We start from the raw sequence: 22,946 nt of genomic DNA, 5'->3' as shown, positions 1-22,946 counted from the left end.
TTTCATAAATTCACTGTAGCTCCATTCATTGACATATGGTCACGACATACTACAGATACGTAGAAAAACTCATAAAGTTTTGTTCGGCTGAAGCCGCACTTCAGGTTTCTGCCGTCAGAGCGCTCGAGAGCGCAGTGAGACAGAATGGCGACAGGAGCCGAGAAAGTGTATGTCGTGCTTGAAATGCACTCACATCAGTCAGTCATAACAGTGCAACGACACTTCAGGACGAAGTTCAACAAAGATCCACCAACCGCTAACTCCATTCGGCGATGGTATGCGCAGTTTAAAGCTTCTGGATGCCTCTGTAAGGGGAAATCAACGGGTCGGCCTGCAGTGAGCGAAGAAACGGTTGAACGCGTGCGGGCAAGTTTCACGCGTAGCCCGCGGAAAATTGGCTCATGCCAGAACTGGAGACCGACAGCGCCGACTTCATCTTTCAACAGGATGGTGCTCCACCGCATCCGAACTGCTGTTTAGGAATTACCAGAACAAATCAGATATCCTAAAAAAAAATTAAAGAGTTACCGTTGTCAACCAAATCAGTGAAAGAACAGACATTTTGAGTCTTCCAATACTCCCAACCAGCAAGTAGAAGATCTGAAATTGGACTCAGGCTTATTCAAAACAGTTGAAAAGTCTTGCGACATACATATAAACACAGCAAAGGTTTCGTTTTTTTGTATAATTTCTTTCCTCTTTTAGGATTGTTAACACTCAAAGATAAGCACGTGGAGAGGGTATAGCAAATGCTGAAATCTAGTGTTTTAATAAACATAATTTTCAACTCGATAAAACTGGCTCAGCTTCAAGGGACAGGGCGAAAAATATGACCCGCTTAAGAAACGGGTTTGTTACCATTTAAAAAGAAAAGATGAATCACGAGATACTTTCCATTGCACCATTCCTTACGAAGCGCTTTGTGAGCAGGCTTTACCAAAATAAATTTGTGAAGTTATGGAATTGGTGATTAAGATTGTCACTTCAGTTATAGTTAATCTGTTAATCATCGCCAGTTACAAGAGTTTTTATTTGAAATGGAGGGTGAATACGGTACGCAGATCTTCTTTTCCACGACATACTTTGATTATCTAGAGAACACGTTATGAAATGTTGCGCTTCCGTATTAATAGAAACTGACACATTTGTTCTTGAGAATGGTGTTGATTATTCAGAACTACCGTATTATTAGTAAAAGCAAAAAATTTATTTCATGGTGGATGTTATGTTTAATCTGCAGTAAACCAGCTTAATCGTAAACTACTGGGGAAAAGAAACAATCTTTTCTATGTTAGAAGTACATATCTCTTTGGTCATTTCAATCGAAAACAAAATATATTTTTCTTCTCGTGATTTTGAAAGAAAACTTTGATTAACTTTCTAAGCTCGTGGAATCATCACCAAGAAAATAATTCTGATACTGACATTTGCTATTTCAAAATAACACTTAAATGCGAGGGAAACTTTTCTCAACAGATTTCAGAATCCGCAAAAGCGACGTTAGCCTTTGTTGAAAATAACCTATTAATCCTACCGTAACGGAACTAAATTTTTCTCCCTTTAATATCAACATTGGAAATATTGTAACGCACTTGCTGAATTTAAGAAAAATGTGGAGGTCGAAATCTAAACGTTTTTGTGCTGATATAGAAAAATCGGAGAAAAACTAAAGTTAACGTAGTTCTTAGCGCAAGAGGCCTCCCTCGAAAGATATACAGAACGAAGATACGTTGATATGGAACACATAGAACAATATTCCTGACTCGTGAAGAGACCACTGTTGGCTGTTCTTTTTTTATTCGCGTCTACATGCGAACAATAATTTTCAAGCAAGAACCTCATCTAGAGTGAATTTAGAAATCGACTTACTGACGAGAACCTGGAGTCGTGCCTAAAATTAAAAACAACCACATACATACATGACTTACTCAAATTTTCCATTGGACATGCAAGGTCATTGTTCACATTAGTGATTGTCAGTCATCGTCATGATTCAGTTTTATGGATACGTGACAGTTATTAAGTATGATATCAAGTTGTATTCAACGTGTCTATAGTTTAACTAAGTCTTAAAACTCTAAGCGAAGTTTATTAAGTTTTATTTTAGGGAGTGTTGTGGAAAGAGAGAAGGTGTAGTGTTGACTAGTGAGAAAGGTCTGTTGAGAGGGTTTGGATATATGGAGAGGATCAACGAAAGTAGGTAGACGAAACAAATATACAAGACGAGGATGGAGAAGTTGGGTGGCGTCGACCTCAGCGAACGTAACGCAGCCCGATTACGGACGTTTTTAGCAATGGTCAGCTTAGAAGAGTGATAATTAAGATGTACCTATCTATATTGTTAATTTTTAAAAATTCAATCGTTGTACTTTTGAATTTCTAATTAGTTTGATGACCACTACACCAAGCGGCTACCTAGCTCCCAGAAATATAGTATCGTTACGGAAATTACTAGATTCAGAGAAACTGTAAGTCGCAAATGAATTTGATACCTGCTCTCCAAGATTTTCTGAAAGTATTAGCTGAGTAAGGGAAAACTGCAAACCAATAAACGCATCAGGTACTGGGAAAGTACTTCCATAATCGGACTTTATTTTGTAGTATCTGTGGAACCATCGCTTGTCTAGATTGCGCAAAGAAATCTGCTGTAGCAATTTAATTTTCTGGCAACAATAACTGAAATTTTAAGAATGGAACATTTAATTCTGTGAATATTTTAAGAAATGCTATGGTTCCACGTGAAATGCCACAAAACGTGAGTAAATACAGTGTCTGGAAATTGCTGCTTTAAAGTAAATTGCATTCATGTAATATTATGATGCTATCGGAGCTTCCAATGGGGCCACTGCCTTTGTCAGTTAATCTCCGTGAGTTCTCTGTGTTCGTCTCTATTCTTTGAAATTTAATTACAACAATTTTCAGTATGTTTCGTCCAGAGATGAAATGTCCAGGAATATTGATCTTCTAGTGCAATGCAGCCACATTCCTGTAGAGCGGAATTCGTTACTCATGCAGATTGATCACAGATTTTTGAAACGTGCAGTACTTGAATTATCACATTCACTGTGATGAAACAGTAACAGAAATTATTCATTTTTGTACGTCACGATTAAGTTTTTAAGCACCTTAATCGTAACGTCAAAAAGAAACATATGAACTATAGACACCGTTTGGAACTAAATATGACTCGAAATTCAAGAATGTAAAAGAACAGTCAAATATCTCCATGAACTTCAGTACACCTTACACAAGACAAAAAAAAGGGCTGAGGTATTGTAAATGCAACAAATTTACATTATAACGCTTTCGACTGCTGCAAACGTCTTCCCAACGTTTTAATTATTGATATAACTTAAGTAATGCAACACGAATATTTAAAGGTTTCTTCTCAGGTTTTAAAGCGCTACTACGTTTTGCTCAAACCGTACTGTATTATTCTTCATAAGAGATTCTACACCAAATGTAAAACTAAAAGGACAGAAAGAAAATGACCGAAAAGGAAGAAAGAAAGTTAGATTTCAATTTAGATCTTAAAGAAAGGACGTATATATTCTTAGCGTAAATAGCGTAATAATCTGAGCGTAAATAGCCCACTTCTGTTGTACCGATTCTGTTTTCGGAATCTGTTGGAATGCTTGTGTTGTTTCCTGTTGCGTGGCTGGTCTCGAATTTTGTTTTATGGTCTCACAACATTGGTGGCTTGTATCCCCGATGACGGCCTGTGGTGGTGATGGTGGTGGTAGTATATCATCAATAGGGGTGGAAAACAAGAGCCCATGTGTCGAGGCGCTCGAGAACTCTCATTTCTCTTAAAGCGTACCTCATGAGACAATCGGTTATGTAAGCACACTTTGGAAGTCACAATTTCACGGCTTTCTTGAAGGTCTGAGGACAACAGGCCCGGGGCTCTTGCAGAATGGGCCAATAGATTCAATCACAAACGGAGGTTCGACCTTCTGTTCACAGGGAGTAACCTACATGCAATCTGGTAAGCCTACAACGCCGCAAAACTCACAAGAAAACTTAGTTGTTTCACTTGAGCTTAATCATTCATTTGGTACGAGTGGGAAAGAGCTGTATGAAGCGCAATTCTTATAGAGTATATTGATGGCAACGAAGAGGGAATCATGGGTCTAAGAATATTTCACGGATGTTCTAGAAAATAAAGGGCAGTGTCATATTTATTCTTGGTATATTAGTTTCGACAGCTCCAGCTCCCAATCTTTGCTGGAGAAGAAGCTCAATTTTCCAGTCTCCATGGTTATAATGGTGGTCTGGACCAATGGAGTTTGTTTGGTCGAGGTTCAAATGGTTCAAATGGCTCTGAGCACTATGGGACTTAACATCTGAGGTCATCAGTCCCCTAGAACTTAGAACTACTTAAACCTAACTAACCCAAGGACGTCACACACATCCATGCCCGAGGCAGGATTCGAACCTGCGACCGTAGCGGTCGCGCGGTTCCAGACTGAAGCGCCTAGAACCGCTCGTTTGGTCGAGGTATTCATATTAAAAACGTAATGGTCCGTTGTTGTCTGAGCCATATCTCAGCAAGACACCTTACCTAGGTAGAGGCAGTGTGTTGTCGCTACCGAAATGCTCCTTATTCCCTCCAAACCTTTGTGTGGAATGCCGAGTGGCATTCAGTATTTTTTTTTTCTTGAAGGGGATGTCTTGCTCTCACTTATATTATGTCGAGCTGTCACTGTTGCAGTAACAAGGCTGCAAATTTTTCTGCCAACGAGCAGTAGTTAAATTTCAGCAGAGCCGTACGACTATTCCTGATTGCCGAACTGCAATCCCCACTACAACTTGAGACAGACTGTCTTCTAAGCACTCTGAACGTTATTGGGACGGTTGCTTCCGTGAGTTACGGAATCACAACAGCAATGTGTACCACTACGGCCTGGACTCTGTAGCTGCACCCAACTGCAATTAGCTGGCTGTAAAGCATACATTTCGCCCTGCTAAGCAGAATTAGGAAAAACAGCTCGCTATGTTCGTTCATGAGATCCAAGCACCATAGGCAACGACCCTCGGGTTGGTGCTCTGTTTGTTGACTTTCGGAAGGCATTCAATATAAATCCACAGACAAAGTACCAACTTACTGAGTATCGGACCTGGTTAGTGGCTTATTTAGAACTTTCTAGCTGACAGAACTCAACATGATGTTCTCAACATCATCAGATGTAAGTAATTTCGGGAGTACCCCAAGGATGTGTCACAGGACCGCGACAAACTTTCGGAGGTGGTAGGTGGACCAGAACAAGAAAGAAATGTCTAGTAAATATGGGCTCTAATATTCATGGCCTAGGTGCTATCTTCTATACTGTAAAACACATCTCTTCTATTGGAAGCTCCCTGCTTTCCATATTTAAGGAGGAGATAGTATGGACCAAAACAAAAAATAAAGTCCAGTAAACAGCGGCTCTAAAATTTGTACCTTAATAGGTATGAGCACATATTTAGTGGCAGAGATACATTTAATATTAGCGAAGATGAACACGTGCTCATAGCTCGTAAGGTAAGCATTTTCAAGGCCATGTTTACTGAAAATCTCTTTTTTTCTTGTTTTGGTCCATACTACCACCTCTGAAAGTTCGACAGTGGAATTTTGCTTCACTCTGTGTATAGACTAAATGATCTCATGCAGTGGTCATCGAACTTCTTTGTTCAAGAGCCAATACTGATATTTAGGGGTGGCACCTCTGATCGCATATGTTCCGATCTTATTGTTAATTGATAACCTACATAAATTAGTACATTATGAGCTCCCAGCAGACGAGCCATAGCAAGACTTCGGTAAGTTAAAATACTGATCGTTAAAAGTCTGCGGCACTCGGAACACTTCGTGCCGAATGTTCTGATTCAGGTGGCTGCCACCCTCAGTCACACCAGAGATGAGACACAGTAATTGCCTGAGGAAGCGTTGTTAAGTTGTCGGTGTGAACGGGTGGCTAATTAATGAATAATAGTAATTACACTTGTATTTAAATGCATTGTGAACTATGAGACACGACCACAAATATTTACTACATCTTTAGATGTAACTTCTCTTTTGCTCATTGTGTTGTATTAAAACAGCCTTAATTTAATTTCATATTCCTTGCTACAAATATCTACTGCATTCGCTCCATGTTACTTCTGTTTGAAAATTATACCATAACAATTGATCGGTACGATTCGTGCAAGCCCGTGAGTTGTCAGTACCGGTACTGGAAGGCCATGGAGGGAGATGGCGCTATAGACTTACCATGTTCGTTGTTTTGAAGCCAGAGTGGGTGGGCCCTACAGCAATTTTAAGTAGTCCCAAACATTACCAGATTGCCGTTTACAACTGCTTCTTGCTTATTAATTCTATCCTGTGCATGCAACAACTGTTTTAAATACTAAGAATTACAGTGCTTGCGTGAATAACATAGTGTCAGGATGGTAATTTCGAGCATCTTTCTGCTCTTGAATGCGTATTAGCCGTAGTACTACGGCAGATTTGGCATCGTCAGTGTAACTTGTTTTTGTTGATGTATTTCGAATAACCAACAAAAGAAGGATGTGATGTGAAAAGGATGCTTTCTTAATGTATTTTATTCCACTTTTCCTATATTTGTATCGATAGCGAATGAAGCTGGAACTTCGAAACCAATGCTTGTGTGATCACTATTACTGCTTCTTGTTAGTAACATTTTCAGTTTTCAACTCTTATGCACAACATTTTTAATGTTCACGTTTGCAAAAAACTTATCTACGTGTTCTCTGTTAGGTAATGAGTAAAGTAGCAAGGCATGCTGCCGTAACTTGAGCATGTCAACAAAGTAAACGATTATTGAACTGTCAAAGAAACAGAACTGCATAGACGTATACTTTCATGTAGAGTAGGGTTCTTGTTTTATTAGATTGTCATTGCATTACTTTCACTGTAGTTTACACATCTTCTCACTTTGAAATCTTACCTATGACCAATAATAGCAATTTACAGGGTTAAAAAAAGATATAATTTTTTAAATATCCTCCAGCACTGTGAGATGGTATAAACGTGATAAAAACGTGGTAAGTCTCGAACTCCATAAAATGGATTTTTTGCTTTAACATGTATGTAAGTAATTTTTTTAGTAGTGGTTGCCTAATTTGTGTAAAATGTAGGCCTACCTTTTCAACAGTGGGCTATTTGTTTCTTTTCCTGGAACTCTGCTAGTTTTCCGTAAATAACCGAACACAGCACAAGTGTAATGTATATCTAATTTGATCATCTGTTTGATTTTACTTCTGAATTTCGTTCTGAGGTTTTCCAAGTATATAAGCCTGTACTATGCTTAGTAATATACCACTAGTTAGTTGCTTAGTTTTTCGTTCAATGTATCATTTGCACGATAAATCGTAATGATGTGGAACGAGACATTATATATTAACATGTTTTTTTTTTTAACAAAAGACAGACAGGTGTTAGTCAGTATTTACTGCCCACCACCATTTATATGTTACAATAGTAGATAATCTTCTGGAGTTTTCAAAGAGAAACATTTCAGTATAGTTTCAGATTTTATTTTGCAGGCCGGTTTTAGGCGCTACAGTCTGGAACGGCGCGACCGCTATGGTGACAGGTTCGAGTCCTCCCTCGGGCATGGATGGGCGTGATGTCCTTAGGTTAGTTAGGTTTAAGTAGTTCTAAGTTCTAGGGGACTGGTGACCTCAGAAGTTAAGTCCCATAGTGCTCAGAGTCATTTCACTTTTCTGTCTGTCAGGCATTTATATCAATGGGTAAGTGATAAAAACTTTTGGTTGCAGCATCGTGAACCCCTGTTTGTGTTACAGACAACCATCTTAATGCGGCGTGATGATGGTCATTTTTCTTTTCGTATTGATATTATGTACAACATAGTTCCTGTTGAAGTGCAGTGTATTATTTACAAAAAGCTTCATGAGGGAGTAACTACACTGTGAAACGGATAGACTGCTACTCGCATGCTGATCAGCAGTCAGGCACGACGAAAAGAGTGCTCACATTAGTTTTCAGCCAAAGCCTTCTTCAGAAAGGAAGCAAAGCACTAATACACATTCGCACAATCACACATACAATACTCACACACATATGACCGCTGCCTCCAACTGTTCTAGCCTTTTTTTTTTTTTAAGCGGGAGGAAATGTGGGCAACGAATAATTATCTGCGGGAGGAATTTAGGGCATGAGATGCCGCCCAAGCAATCAGCATGTGTTGTGCGATGACGAGATCGCTGATACAGTGTGGCTCGGATTTCGGAGCGTTTGCGATTTGGAAGGCAGCGAAAAACACAGGAAAGGAGAGAGAGAACGGACAATGACTACAGTACGGCAAATCTAAAGTCAAACGACAAATATAAAACTACTACGACAAAAGTAAACAGTGCAACCATAATTAATGGATACAAAAGAAAATATTGCTTGAACGGCTCCACTTACGAATGAAATGCGATTCCTTTAAACTTTTAACTACAACTGGATTGATTAGTACAGCCGTAAACAACGCAGGTTGGATCTTTTGATGAAACAACTACGCCACTACACAATCAAAACACCCAGCATGGTCGAAAAGTGATTTCTGCTGAGATATTTACGTTTTTGTTTTGATTAGTAGTTTTCCTGGTGTTCGCATGAGCAGCTAGCGAAGTACCTAAATACTTGTCGACCCAGCTCTCCACATACCACATAACCGGTCAGCAAAGGTTGGCCAGTAACAATTGTTTTGCCTCCATCGGCATTCAGTTGTGGGTATTGTTTGTAGGTATTTGTACCTTCATTACGAGTCAAGATCTCCGCTCCTCGAGCGATGGTGTTCCACCACTGTCGCCATGATTACTGATGCATGCCCAGGGCTTTTGGTGGCGCAAAAAATGGTTTAAATGGCTCTAAGCACTATGGGACTTAACATATGAGGTCATCAGTCCCCTAGACTTAGAACTACTTAAACCTAACTAACCTAGGAACATCACACACATCCACGTCCGGCGCAGGATTCGAACCTGCTACCGTAGTAGAAGCGCGGTTCCGGACTGAAGCGCCTAGAACCGCTCGGCCACATCGGTCGGCTTTTCGGTGGTGCAGGTATGGTGGAACTGTTGATCCCTAAGTAATGTGGGACTGAGTTCATCGCGTTGGACCCCTGCTATTTTTGGCGTAGTCCCAGGAGGTGGGGGGGGGGGGGGGGACACGACGACAAATTACAAACTGAGGTTTGTTTTGGGAAGTATGTTTGTTGATTTATTAACAAATCTTTCCACGTATCCAGTGAAATGTGAGAATTAATTACCTCTGTAAGTCCATCTTTATACAAGATGGTAGCGAGATCTCGATTGTTCACTGCAATTGTCATATCGAAACACCTCCAGCCGTCTAAATTTCTAGTTTTGTTTTATTTGTGCGACCAGTTTCAGCGTTACATTACGCCATCTTCAGACCCCCTGACCGACTTGTAAGAAGAATTCCACCTCACTTGCAGTCGAAACGGGGTCCATCACTCAGTTACTAGTGTCCATAGATTCACTCTTAACACAGCGATCCCTTCGATCATCACTTGCTGACCCAGTGATGATAGAAGAGATCGCTGTGCTAAGAAGGAATCTACGGATACCAGTAACTAAATGCTGGGCCTTATTTCGCCTGTACAAGAGGTGGGATTCTTCCTACAAGGCAGGGGCCTGAAGATGGGGTGATGTAATGCTGAAACTGGCTGCTCAAATAAAATAAAATTGGAAATTTAGACAGCTGATTTGACATTTAATTACTAACTGTGTTCACAGAATCTACAGCTCATTTGATTCAACACAATGTAGAACAAATAAGTGACTGTTATATGAAGTGCCTTTTCAGGCTGTGAAATAGCAGTGCCTGAAACAAATGGATCGGGTCACGGCGCTATTGTACTGGAATTATGCTTCCTAAAAATGACGAGAGAGAGAAGATTTGGGTTTAACGCCGTGGAGCCGAAGAGATCGTTTGATACGAAGCACAAGCTCTCGTAAGATATAGGTTGGAAAGGAAATAGGTAATATCCTCGTCAAAGTTATCATTTCGGGCCTGATTAATTTTGGGGAACCAAGGCGCACATCAGTCTCGATAGCTCTAACCACATACTTCTTCGCTCTATTCTTGTGAAAGGCCATTGGCAGCACGATCCTACAGTTTTACCTATAAATACAGAAGTACGTGTATTAACAATGCGCGACTGACTTCCTCTATGGGACTGACTGACATCCCAAAGAACTGGCCTAGGTTTTTACCAGCGCCCGATCTTGCGGGCTGCTCAGAATGCGTTGGTTTTAGGATTCCTCCTGCGCCACCCGTCAAACAGCGGACATCTACTCGCATTCCAAAATGTTAACGATTGATTACAAAAGGGCACTTGCAATGACCGATTGTTGCTGACGAGCTTAGCGCTACATCCCGGCCTGCCTGTATGCACACATGCAGCCCTCTACACGACATATAGGTGAAAGGCGTAGTTCATACAATGACAAGTCCCACTTTGCCCACGAGTGGCCATGTTGAACAAAGCATACATTATATTCGCCAATTTTGCATTCAAGTTGTTGCTATGTTGGGTCAAGGAGACGCTCAGATAACATTTTGTGTGGGGTAGGAAGAAAGAAAGTCCCTGTTATCTGTTTTACCTCCCTTTTTAAGTAGTGGGCATATCGATGCAGTTTTCTAATCATTCGGAATTTCAAGTTTGCCAAATGTTTTGCATGATCAGTGTAATTTCTTTTAAGGTTATTGACCCAGCTGATTTCAAGAGTTCTTCAACAATTCTGTCTTCAGGACATGCTTTATTATTTTTCAACATCTAATTTGTCCGGTGATTTCCCCTTCATTTGGTGCTTGTGAACCTGGATTGGTTTTAAGGGAATTTATGATGGAAATATTTCTTTAGACACTGGGCAATTTACAAGTTTTTCATAGTACGAGGGTAATCCCAAAAGTAAGGTCTACTATTTTTTTATAAGTACATAGACCTGTTTATTTCTACAATGGTTTACATCAGTTTACAGCTTGAACATTTAGCTATTTTTCGACATAATCACCATTTCTGTCGATGCATTTTTGTAGACGCTGTGGCAATTTTTGTGTGCCCATGTCATACGGGCTCGATGCCATGCTGTTCAGAAAGTTATGAACCTCTTCTTTCACCTCGTCGTCGGAGCTGAATGCCTGGGACCACAATTAACGCTGACAGGTACTATGAGACACTGAAAAAACTCAAACGGACAATTCAGAACCGGAGGAGAGGAATGAATGTTGAGCAAGGGCGTACACATTCTCCATGACAACGCTCGCCCACGCATCGCTCGGCAAACCATTGCTCTCCTGCAACAGTTTCAGTGGAACATAACCACCCACCCACCCTATAGTCCTGACTTGGCGCCCAGTTCCCTAGGTTAAAAGAATATTTGGCCGGAAAGCGATTCAGCTCCGACGACGAAGTGAAAGAAGAGGTGCATAACTTTCTGAACAGCATGGCGGCGAGCTGGTATGACATGGGCATACAAAAACTGCCACAGCGTCTACAAAAATGCATCGACAGAAATGGTGATTATGTCGAAAAATAGCTAAATGTTCAAGCTGTAAACTGATGTAAACCATTGTAAAAATAAACAACTCTATGTACTTATAAAAAAATAGGAGACCTTACTTTTGGGATTACAGTCGTATTTGCGAAGTTCAACACTTTTACTGGTAGTTAAATGTGAGTTGTCTATTTTTCTTTTTGAAGCAGAGGTTTTTGGGATCGCAGCACCCATTTAGTTTTAAGTTTTGTAAATACCCTGGTGTTTTCTTTAAAGTCTTTTTCAATTTCACCAAGTTGACTGTTTGTGTAAAATAGTCTTGTTTGTCCAGTTACTTTACAAGATTCTTTTCTTGTTGCCAGGATTACGTCATGAGAATTTTCTCATTTTTTAATATTCCATGTTTTCAATGCTTTGTGTAGAGATTTTACTTCTTGTTCACTATCTTCATTCCACCAACGGTGTTTTTTCCGCATTTGTAGAGGAAGTTGGTTCTGGGTACCTTTGACAATCTTATGTGAATTTTTCCCAGTTTTGTACCTGAGTTTTGTCTAGTTCGTTGGGTAGTAGCAGTGATTGAATTTACTAGTATCAAGTTTAGGAATTACTGACATACTTTTGCCGAATTTTTCAGGCTTGTTTCACTCCGGTTTAGGTAGTGGTTTGTGTGAGTCATCAACTTATGATGTGGATAGGAGATTGAGATATGGTTCATTTGGAACTCACAAATGTTCTTGTTGTATGATCGCCATGTTCTTCGTTTTGAGCCTTTTTTCTTAAGACGGGTTTACATATTTTTGAGTCTGGAATTTCTACACAATTCTGCCGCTCTCTTTCAATTTTTATTAGTCGATTTGTGCTCAGGAAAGTCGCCAGTCGATATCTTGAACTTCCTTTCTTTCCCCAAACTGCCCATTACAATCTTCACGTTATTTTGTGAAGTTTTAGAGATTGTATTTTCTGCCACCTCCAGTGACTTATTTATTGTTTCTGGGTTTGTTTTATTTTCTTGGTTTATCGACAGATACACATTAATAACTCTGTATATTTTATTTGCACATTTATAGGTAATTGTCTTTAATCTGTTGTCCACAGGGTTTACTTTCACTACAAAACTAAAAATGTTTTTTGGAGCTGTGAATGCAACCGCCAGATGGGGTGTATTTTTAAGCATTCATCGTCTCTGACTTGAGAACAGTCAATAATTTCCAAAATCAATTGTGTACTCATCTAGCAATCTTGTTTCTTGCTTTGCTAAATTTTTAATTTTTCGTTCTTTAAGTGTTCATCGTAAATTGTAGGACTTCCCTGGATGTAGGAGTAAGTTAATGTTGATTGTGGAAAAGAGACTTTTAATTTTAGGACTGAGTTGGCCAGATGACTCCCAGTTTTCTTATTCGGAGAATTTGTTACCTTCTGAGGTCATTCTGTGATTACTAATACGTTCCATTGTTGCTCTTGGAATTACAGGGCTGAGTTTGTAAGAAAACTCAGTGATTAACGCGGGAGGAGTGAGTTTAAGAATCAAACAACAACAACAATAATAATAATAATAATAATAATAACGTGAATGCATAAGACATAAATTTCAAATTAGTAAGAATAAGCAGGAAATAAGGAAAGTGACAGCTTTAGTCCATTGTTGGAGAGCATTGAACCAATCGCCTAGAATGCTTCGGAGAAGAACAGACTGAGATGGCTGCACTTCGTAGAAACCCAAAATCCTTTTGACAACGTCATTATACGCTACACTGCACCAATTTGAATAATAATTACTACTAAATATGCCTTACGTTTTCCTGCATACTACAGAACGAGTGGGGTCAAGAAAATAGCCTCGAGCTTGGTAAACAAATTGTCCTTCTTGCTTCCGAAATAGGCTTCAAAATATACGATTTGTTACTAACTGTCATCATTTTTCACACAAAGAAAAAAAGTAGAGTCTGTGACGAAGTCCTTGACCGAGGTACTGACCTGCCTTTAGGTAGAGCACAGGCTTTCTTCACCGTGGCGTTGGGGAGGGCGGTAGCCTTTTCCCCCGTAAAATATCTCCGGTACTCTACTGATAGCAGGCTGACTGAACCTGGGGCCGTTCTGGAGGGACTAAAACGAGGAAATTCTCACAGAAGCCCGTGAAAAAAAAAGTATAATGAAGCAATGAATGGATGTAGTTGTTGCTTTCAAACGAATGCAAGTTCCCAAAAACAAATCTCTAGAGAGGGTATATGCTCCGTGACGTCAGTGAAATTACCCAGAAATTTTAGCATTTGTATAGCTGGGGCTCACAAACATCATGTGTACTCCGTAATGCACGCTTTTAGAAAATATCACTGTAGCTGAATTCACATGCTCAAGGTCCAATCAACATGTTATTGCTGGAGTTCCCGATACATTGCCTAATTTTTACCTGGCTGAATATTTCAAGTCTGTGGAGACGCGATGTCTAGGGGGCAGCACAATCGCAATTACCTTCGGGTTAAATGATTTTTATTTTTAACTGATCCGACTGTGGGTTCTTGGTGAAAGACTGTATAATGTATTAACTACGTGAAACACTTTTTAGCGTTGTTTTACAAACTTTACTAGTACTGTACGGCTTAAGTTTTGCGTTATAAGCCCATTTTGTAGTAAGCAACTGGTCCCAAAGATGAGAACCAAGCAAAGATAAACATATAATTTTTTTAAACTGTTGATTGTTGCCTTAAACTATAAAAATTATCTCTTTTAACAATTCTGACAAAATTACATATGTTTTTACAAAATTCATTAGGACAGCACTTAACAATAAGTATGAGCAAACATACATTAGGTTAGAGCTATGCACAGGATTGGAATTTTGTTATGTGACTGAAGGCACCAAGGTTGTTATTCTATGTAGGAACTGGAATATTGTCTAAAAGGGGTGATTAGTTGAAATGAGTTCGTTCATTCAGTAACAAATGTGGAGATACACACATTTGTTTATTTAATTTCTAATTTTCACTTATATGTGGTAGTCAAATCAAAACGAGACAAACGTAAAAAAATTAAGCAAATTGTTCATTACTTCAAAATTAATCGCTATGACTGTTAATACATCTGTCCCACTGGGAGACAAAGACTATCAATGCCTTCGTGGATAAATGTTTGCTGGTGCCTACGGGACCATGATTGTGTGCACAGGCGTGAACCTCTTCGACTGAAGCAACTCTAGGGTCACGAATGTCTTTCTTCAGGACTTCAGAAATATGGAAATCGCATGCGAAGAGATCAGAAGTGTATGGAGGACGTATAAGCACTTCCCAGCGAAACTTCTGCAGCGTAGTCGAAACAGCCTTGGCAACATGTATACTTTATTAACTGTAAATGCTATTGACGCATAAGGCATCTGATTTTAAATCTGATTTTCGTGATTTCAAGAACTAACATATTACTCCAGCGTCAGAGTTTAATGACCTGTCCACGTCGAAGAAATTAGAGACGCTCTAACTCTGGCTGGGCCGGAATGGGGAAGGAAAGATTCAGGCATATCCTCAAATGTTTCAAATGGCTCTGAGCACTATGGGACTTAACATCTGTGGTCATCAGTCCCCTAGAACTTAGAACTACTTAAACCTAACTAACCTAAGGACATCACACACATCCATGCCCGAGGCAGGATTCGAACCTGCGACCGGAGCGGTCACGCGGTTCCAGACTGCAGCACCTAGACCGCATGGCCACACCGGCCGGCTCAGGCATATCCTCCTTTGACTTTGGAAGACGATAAAAAATTTAAATCATGATGACTTGACGGTAATTCGAAACTTGGTGTTCCGTAATAAGACTATGGTATATTAACCACTGAGCCACCTCTCTCAGCTTATAATAACAGGGATAAATGCAATTAATATCTGAGGACTTCACCTCACAGAACACAATTTTCAAAGCAATACTACAAAAGTCAACAACCAACATCGTTATGTTTGTAGTGGGTCGTTTCACGTCCAGAATGAAACATATTTTCGGTTTCTCCATGTTTACTATTTATGACGGCGGCTGGTCTAGCAATGATCATCTCTCCGCTTCTTGCGTTTTGTCACCCACCACGTTTACATGCAACGCAACTTCCGGAAGACCAAAACTGAATTTCTGAAACGTATTTTCCCTGGTTGATGATGTTAATGAAGTACATATGAAGCAGACGGGTAAAATAATAGACAGATAATTAAAAAACACGGCGACAGTCTGATTTATATTCGCAAGAGATATAAAATTCACACCCAGCGACAGCATGATTTCTGTTCGCAACACTTTCGAAAGACGAACAACACTGAACATTCACTTGAACACTGCACTAAAAACTTCGCACAAATATGATAATGACAATGAAATGAACACCTTTAGCTGCTTACAGGCGTTGACATACGTCAACGGGGACAGATGGAAATGTATGCCCCGACCGGGACTCGAACCCGGGATCTCCTGCTTACATGGCAGACGCTCTATCCATCTGAGCCACCGAGGACAAAGAGGACAGTGCGACTGAAGGGATTTATCTCTGGCACGCCTCCCGCGAAACCCACATTCTCACCGTATTGTGCCACACTACATTCGTAGTGCCCCCGCCCATTATACTCATTACTCGCGGCGCGTTGCCGATTCCCGTAAGAGTTCGGGCACTGTTTGTGCATTCGCACAGAAGAAGAAGATGGTCAAGTGGCCGGTGAGCCTTAACTATGCAGGGTGTTACAAAAAGGTACGGCCAAACTTTCAGGAAACATTCCTCACACACAAAGAAAGAAAATACGTTATGTGGACATGTATCCGGAAACGCTTACTTTCCATGTTAGACCTCATTTTATTACTTCTGTTGAAATCACATTAATCATGGAATGGAAACACACAGCAATAGAACGTACCAGCGTGACTTCAAACGCTTTGTTACAGGAAATGTTCAAAATGTCCTCCGTTAGCGAGGATGCACGCATCCACCCTCCGTCGCATGGAATCCCTGATGCGCTGATGCAGCCCTGGAGAATGGCGTATTGTATCGCAGCCGTCCACAATACGAGCACGAAGAGTCTCTATATTTGGTACCGGGGTTGCGTAGACAAGAGCTTTCAAACGCCCCCATAAATGAAAGTGAAGAGGGTTAAGGTCAGGAGAGTGTGGAGACCACGGAATTGGTCCGCCTCTACCAATCCATCGGTCACCGAATCTGTTGTTGAGAAGTGTACGAACACTTGGACTGAAATGTGCAGGAGCTCCATCGTGCATGAACCACATGTTGTGTCGTACTTGTAAAGGCACATGTTCTAGCAGCACAGGTAGAGTATCCCGTATGAAATCATGATAACGTGCTCCATTGAGCGTAGGTGGAAGAACGAAACTAAAATGAGCTCTAACATGGAAATGAAGCGTTTCCGGACACATGTCCACATAACATCTTTTCTTTATTTGTGTATGAGGAATGCTTCCTGAAAGTTTGGCCGTACCTTTTTGTAACACCCTGTATATTCACTAAGATGGTATCTGCCCTGACCGGGACTCGAACCTGGGGCACAAACAGTGCCCGAACTCTTACGGGAATCGGCAACGCGTCGCGAGTAATGAGTATAAAGGGCGGGGGCACTATGAATGTAGTGCGGGACAATACGTTGAGAATGTGAGTTTCGCGGGAGGCGTGCCAGAGAAATCCCTGCAGTCGCGCTATCCTCTGTGTCCTCGGTGGCTCAGATGTATAGAGCGTCTGCCATGTAAGCAGGAGATCCCGGGTTCGAGTCCCGGTCGGGGCACACATTTTCATCTGTCCCCGTTGACGTATGTCAACGCCTGTAAGCAGCTAAGGGTGTTCGTTTCATTGTAATTTCATTCTAACGAGGTGCTTGGTCACCGATGGTATCTGTTCTTTCGGACATGTCCAGATACCATCTTAGTAAATACAAATATGATACACCACAGCCGAGGGCAGATGGGGGGAATCCGGACAGATGACGGGAAAGGAAAGGAGGGGAGGAGAGGCAAAAACGAAGTGGGGGGAAGGGGGGAAAGGTACCGATGGAGGACGAGGACTCATAAGAGGGGGGCAGATGCTGGGCAGGGCAGATGCTGGGCAGGGCAGTTGACACGACAAGGCACAATTTGTTGGAAGGGATGGTGGTTGTGGTAGGGGGGGGGGAGAGGGGAGGGGTGTCGGCTGTCTGGTGCCTGGTGGTCCTACCTGCCCGACATCCCTACAAGGTAAGTTCGTTGGTCGGCGGGTCAAAATGGCTATACACGTCCGAATTGTCGGTCGGTTGGTACGCGTGTAGGGCCTTTAAACGTTGCCAATATCAGTCCATTAGTCACAGCCGGCCGTCTTGGTACTGTTTGCTGTGTAGGGAGGGAGGCTCGAGATTGGTGAAGCAGGGAGCGTTGTGCCACGACCGCTGGCAGCCGATGGAAGGCGTCAGTCGACCGCGCGGCCGAAGAATAACAGGAAGAGATGTCTGCGGTCTCAGAGTTCGAAACGGATGAAGACGAGGAGTTTGAAAGCGAGGACGAGGCGTCGCCCTGCGAACGCTGCTGCCTGCCACCTAACTACTTCCACCACGGTAAGTCCCTTCACCAGTGTCTGCTAGCAGAAACTGTCAATTGAAACGAAATTACAACTTACCAGCCGCGCGGTATTAGCCGAGCGGTCTCAGGCGATGCAGCCATGGACTGTGCGGCTGGTCGCGGCGGAGGTTCGAGTCCTCCCTCGGGCATGGGTGTGTGTGTGTTTGTCCTTAGGATAATTTAGGTTAAGTAGTGTGTAAGCTTAGGGAATGATGACCTTAGCAGTTAAGTCCCTTAAGATTTCACACACATTTGAACATGTAACTTACGGTGCCAGATGCAACGTCGTAGATTTTCGTTTATACCAGTAGTACAGAACACTAACAAATGTACCAAGCGCGCTATTATCCAGGCTAATGACGATTTGAATCTGCGCGGATAAACGAAAATACACACGGTTTTTACCGGAAACTGCAATTTACTATATTTTCGAAACATTGTGTGTCGCGTTTAAAACCTGACTCACTGGAAACAGACAACTTATTTATGTAATTACACTTAACACACACTGCATTTCGTATCACTTGTCTTCAATTCATTGTCGCATATTTCTGGCGACGGTTCTCATTTTTCAGTGTGTCAGTATACATATAGACAGACGCATTTTATCCTTAGCCTCGTCTTCGATTTGTTCCTTTACCGAACACAGTTTGTTCGATCCAATTATAACAATACATTATGCTTCCTTTTTTTATTACTTTTAATGATTACCGAACAACGCACGTATAATCCGAAAATCGGATAGTTCGCATCCCATTAATAGAGATCTTGCTGCCCTTGACCTACTCCCTTAAAGGTCTAGCTTGGAACACCGACAATAAAAACTTTAATTTTGTTGCTGGTAGTGGCAACACTATCTTACCACATATTTGTCAAAAGAATTAAGAGTGCGCAAATGGAATTTTGCAAATCATTTTTATTACCGTATTTGTACCCACTCTTACACTGGATTTGCCTTTTACAAACTATGTACATTCCGTCACATGCGAAACTTTTTTACAACTTTGGCAGAATTTTCCGTTTCTGTAGTAGAGGGAGTGACAAACGCTACATACCAGCACATAAATAGCATACATGTAAAATAATCACCACATTGCGTGGTGATGCAGCAAATATAGTAAATCTTGCCGGTACCTGGACAGTGGTGAAATATACCCTAGGAAACTAAAAAATATATTTATAGCAGACCCAACAATTAAAAATTTCTAATTTTATTCCTATAGATCCATACTTTCTGGTGCTTTATGTAATGTTTCCAGGATTTTCAAGCATTTCATCTTCGACACGTAATTTTTTTTGTGGAACTGGTACTGAACTTGCATTAGCGAAGGTTCTGATAACAAGCCCGACATCGCGTTTAAGATGATGTTCTGGAGCTTACTCTAGTTACAGGGCAATATGCAATTTATTTTCTTCACATAAATTACAACACTGCGCCAGTTAGTTCATCAGCTCATGTGCCTGATGTCTAATACTGCACAGTCAATGTTTAAAAGGATAAAAACAGTGCAGGGTTAGCGGACTGGACTCGCATTCGGAAGGGCGACGGTTCAAACCCGCGTCCAGCCATCCTGATTTCGGTTTTCCATGATTTTCCTAAATCGCTTGAAGCATATTCTGGGATGGTTCCCTCGAAAGGGCAAGGCTGCTTTCCTTCTCCATCCTTCCCTGACCCAAGCGTGTGCTCCGTCTCTAATGACCTCGTTGTCGACGGGACGTAAAACGCTCTCTTCCTCCTTAAAAGCATAAACGAACGTTCGTAAATAATCAGTGAGTGTCGACGCGATCAGATATGATCCATTGCTTTGAGAGAGCGACGAACTGTACCAAATTTCAGATACAGCAAGTTATTTCCCCGCTAACTTTTGAGGCACTACTTACGTAAACACCTCTAAATAGGTAGAGGGTTTCGCTTGCTTATATGTTAATCTACTGAGGCCCTAACCGGTTCGCGGTACAGAACTGAGGAATCCCATTAGCAACGTGAAAACAGTACGGATAGTTCGACTAACATTGAGAGCAACTTGACCAACCACATTACCGACTTTCGTCGTGTCATTTGCTACGATTCCGCGTGTACTCTAGCGCAAAAACGGCAAAAACCTAATTGAATCCTTTCGTACACAAACGTCTTTCTTTGCAAAAATAAGACATTGTCTTAAATACTGAATCGGGACAGTATATGTTTTGCTTACACAAATATATTAATGACAAGTCTAATACTTTAAAAGATTAAAACATTTCAGCAAAAAGTATGTTTCCTCAGTCCTTGATTACATTTTGTTAACCAGCTGGCAAGTTGATAATCTGTTTTCATAATAGCATTGTAGCTACGGAGAAGCCGTGTCTACTAGAACGATACCTGTAGTCGTGTTAATTAAAAGATACGCTATCATGTCATTGAGGTCTTCTGATATCTTGGGACTGAACCTTCAGTCAAAGTCGTAGTTTTGTCGTACTAAAAGTACTTTGCAACGCAAGTATTTGTAATTTACATGGGTTAAAATAGCCATGATTGCATTTGCACTACTACTCGCTAATATTCTGAAGATTACACACAGTGTGTTGTTGTTTAAGTAACGACATGTGGTTTTGACGCTTATTTCACTGTTCGCCTTTAAAAATGTTATCAGTGAAATAGATAATTCAGCACTACTGAAATCCCAAACGTTGAGTAAGGCAAACGCCGGCATTATGGAATGTGCAAAATGATGCACATAGAAAAGTCGGTAAAAGGTCTGTGAAGGCTGACTGTAAAAGCTACTTACAATTCAAAGCTGTACCATCTGAGTTCATGCACGTATGCATTAGTTAGTTCCACTGCTCAAAACACGTCGGTATGTTATTTTTCGTGAGGCTGCTAATGAGTTCCGTAGCTTATCTTCTTATGGAGTACAAGAACCCGTCTATAAGAAACGAGTCGACCACTGCTACTGAATTGACCGATTTTGACTTTCAACATTTAATGTGAAAATTTGTAGGTAAGAATGAATATTCAATAAATTAATAACTTGTTTTTCAGAGTTTCATTTCGGTATATTCACTGCGGCATACGGCACGCGCGGCTAACAATCATGCGGCACTTCGGAGAGACTTTTTGAACACCCAGTAGTATCCAAATAATATTTCGTCAGTGCTTAGTTTACTTCTCGATAAACTCACTGAGGTCTGTTTACAATACTTGCGTTTGTGGCAACACGTCAGAGGCACCATCGGAACAGTGTACGTCCAGTACCCGCTCTAAATACCCGTTCACTCCTAGAAAAACATTTAAATTTTAATAGCTTGGTTATACGAAAGAAACGATTACTTAACGAGCCACACACTAATCACATAATGCAGGATCAAGTGGTGTATAGGAATACCATTTGTATGAAACGCGCAGTTGGCTGTAAGTACAGTTTTACACTCGGCATAGGCAAAATTCTATGTCACATCGGGGCAGTCGCAAACGGATGAATATCAAAAAGATTGGTAAGGTTGAAAATATTAAAGGGAAATTAATACATTCATTTCTTTGTCTTCCGTTATGAGGCGATAGAAAAGTTTCCGTCTGAGGGTATTGCTAACAGTGTACATGCAATGTAGGTTTTGTTTTAGGGCGCAAGAAACAACTGGGGTCAGACGCGCTCAAATCAAAACCAGAGAACATGAACACAGAGAGGAGTTAAACGACTATACGTCAGTCCTAATGGACAGAATAGGAGACAGGTAAAAACAGGCACGTGGAAAAAGGGCTGTAAAAAAACATCATACAGAAATGGAGGTCCAAAACTAAAAATGAAATGGCCTTCGCCATATTGCTTCGGCGTATAAAAAGTAAAACTCGGTCGACAGCCCGCGCGTCATTCGCTAAAATGGCTGATAAATCAGACGGCAGACCCAAGCTGGAACGTAAATTGTTAAAAAAGGGCATTCCAGCAGGAAATGGCGGACAGTCAAAATTTGGCCGCAACGTGTACAAAGTGGTGGGGTAGCGCCACTTAGCAAATGACGATTGAAACCTTCCGGTCTCCTCTATACCTCTTTTGTTAATGATAACCTTCCCTTTTACAATAACCTATGTAACCTTCCCTTATGACTCCTATCTCTTGCTTAATAATAACAAATGAAATCTTCTCTTTGGAATTTATTCTCTTTGTCAGTCTTAGCGTACAAATTTAATTGCTGCTTATTAAGTGATATTCTGATTATTTCAACGAAACATAGAATGTGTCGTCGTCGTGGCCCTCAGTCGTTATCTGCAGTAACCCAAAACTGTTCCTTACCTTTTTTACTGTTACTGGATCGCCATCTGACTGCTACATGAATATACTTACTTTGGTTTACTATACTCTATTAACTGCTGGTGGGCTGTCATAATAAGTGGCTGTATTTATTACCAAAGCTGACGTTATTCTTTAATAGCAGAGCTGACGTTATTCTTTAATTTGACTGAAGTTACGTAATTCATAGTTACTTTTTCTTGACAACAATAAAATTTTTGCAAAGTTTTACGTTGATGGTTTTTGGGATGGATTATAATCAGTAATGCAACATTGCTGGCAAAAATTACATTCTGAAAACTTTTCTTCAAATATTTACTGCTGGTAATGAAATGATTTTACAAACGTTCAAATGGGACTTACTTTTTTACAATAATCTTACAACTAGCAATACACAAACATACCTTCAGTAGTCTTGAGTTTCTCAAAAAATTAATTCAATAATATTAGTTCCTCTTATTAGAATAGTTAGCTGATATCTCTGTACATCCGTTTGTATTCTCTTGAAAATCATAGCTAGTGGCTGACAGGCACACTACTCCTCTGAACCTCTAGCTTCAGACCTGCTACCAATTCGCTTCACATCTC

General features: G+C 40.8%; 1 protein-coding gene and 1 non-coding gene across 2 annotated transcripts in view; one reads left to right on the top strand and one right to left on the bottom strand.

Annotated features, from left to right (window-relative positions):
• Positions 1 to 15,947: 15,947 nt before the first annotated feature.
• Positions 15,948 to 16,021, bottom strand: Trnat-ugu (transfer RNA threonine (anticodon UGU)). The gene has a single exon. It is a non-coding gene; the product is annotated as a tRNA-Thr (tRNA).
• A 1,959-nt stretch (positions 16,022 to 17,980) lies between these two features.
• LOC126100366 (lipopolysaccharide-induced tumor necrosis factor-alpha factor homolog) overlaps positions 17,981 to 22,946 on the top strand; it is a 53,045-nt gene continuing 48,079 nt past the window's right edge. The window contains exon 1 of the mRNA XM_049911000.1: positions 17,981 to 18,089. Coding sequence (XP_049766957.1) covers positions 17,981 to 18,089 — 109 coding nt within the window. The remainder of the gene's footprint in view (positions 18,090 to 22,946) is intronic.

This window comes from Schistocerca cancellata, chromosome 1, assembly GCF_023864275.1.
Source record: "Schistocerca cancellata isolate TAMUIC-IGC-003103 chromosome 1, iqSchCanc2.1, whole genome shotgun sequence".
NCBI lineage: Eukaryota > Metazoa > Arthropoda > Insecta > Orthoptera > Acrididae > Schistocerca > Schistocerca cancellata.
Note: the sequence above shows the minus strand (reverse complement) of the source record. Positions and strands in the feature narration are given on the sequence as shown.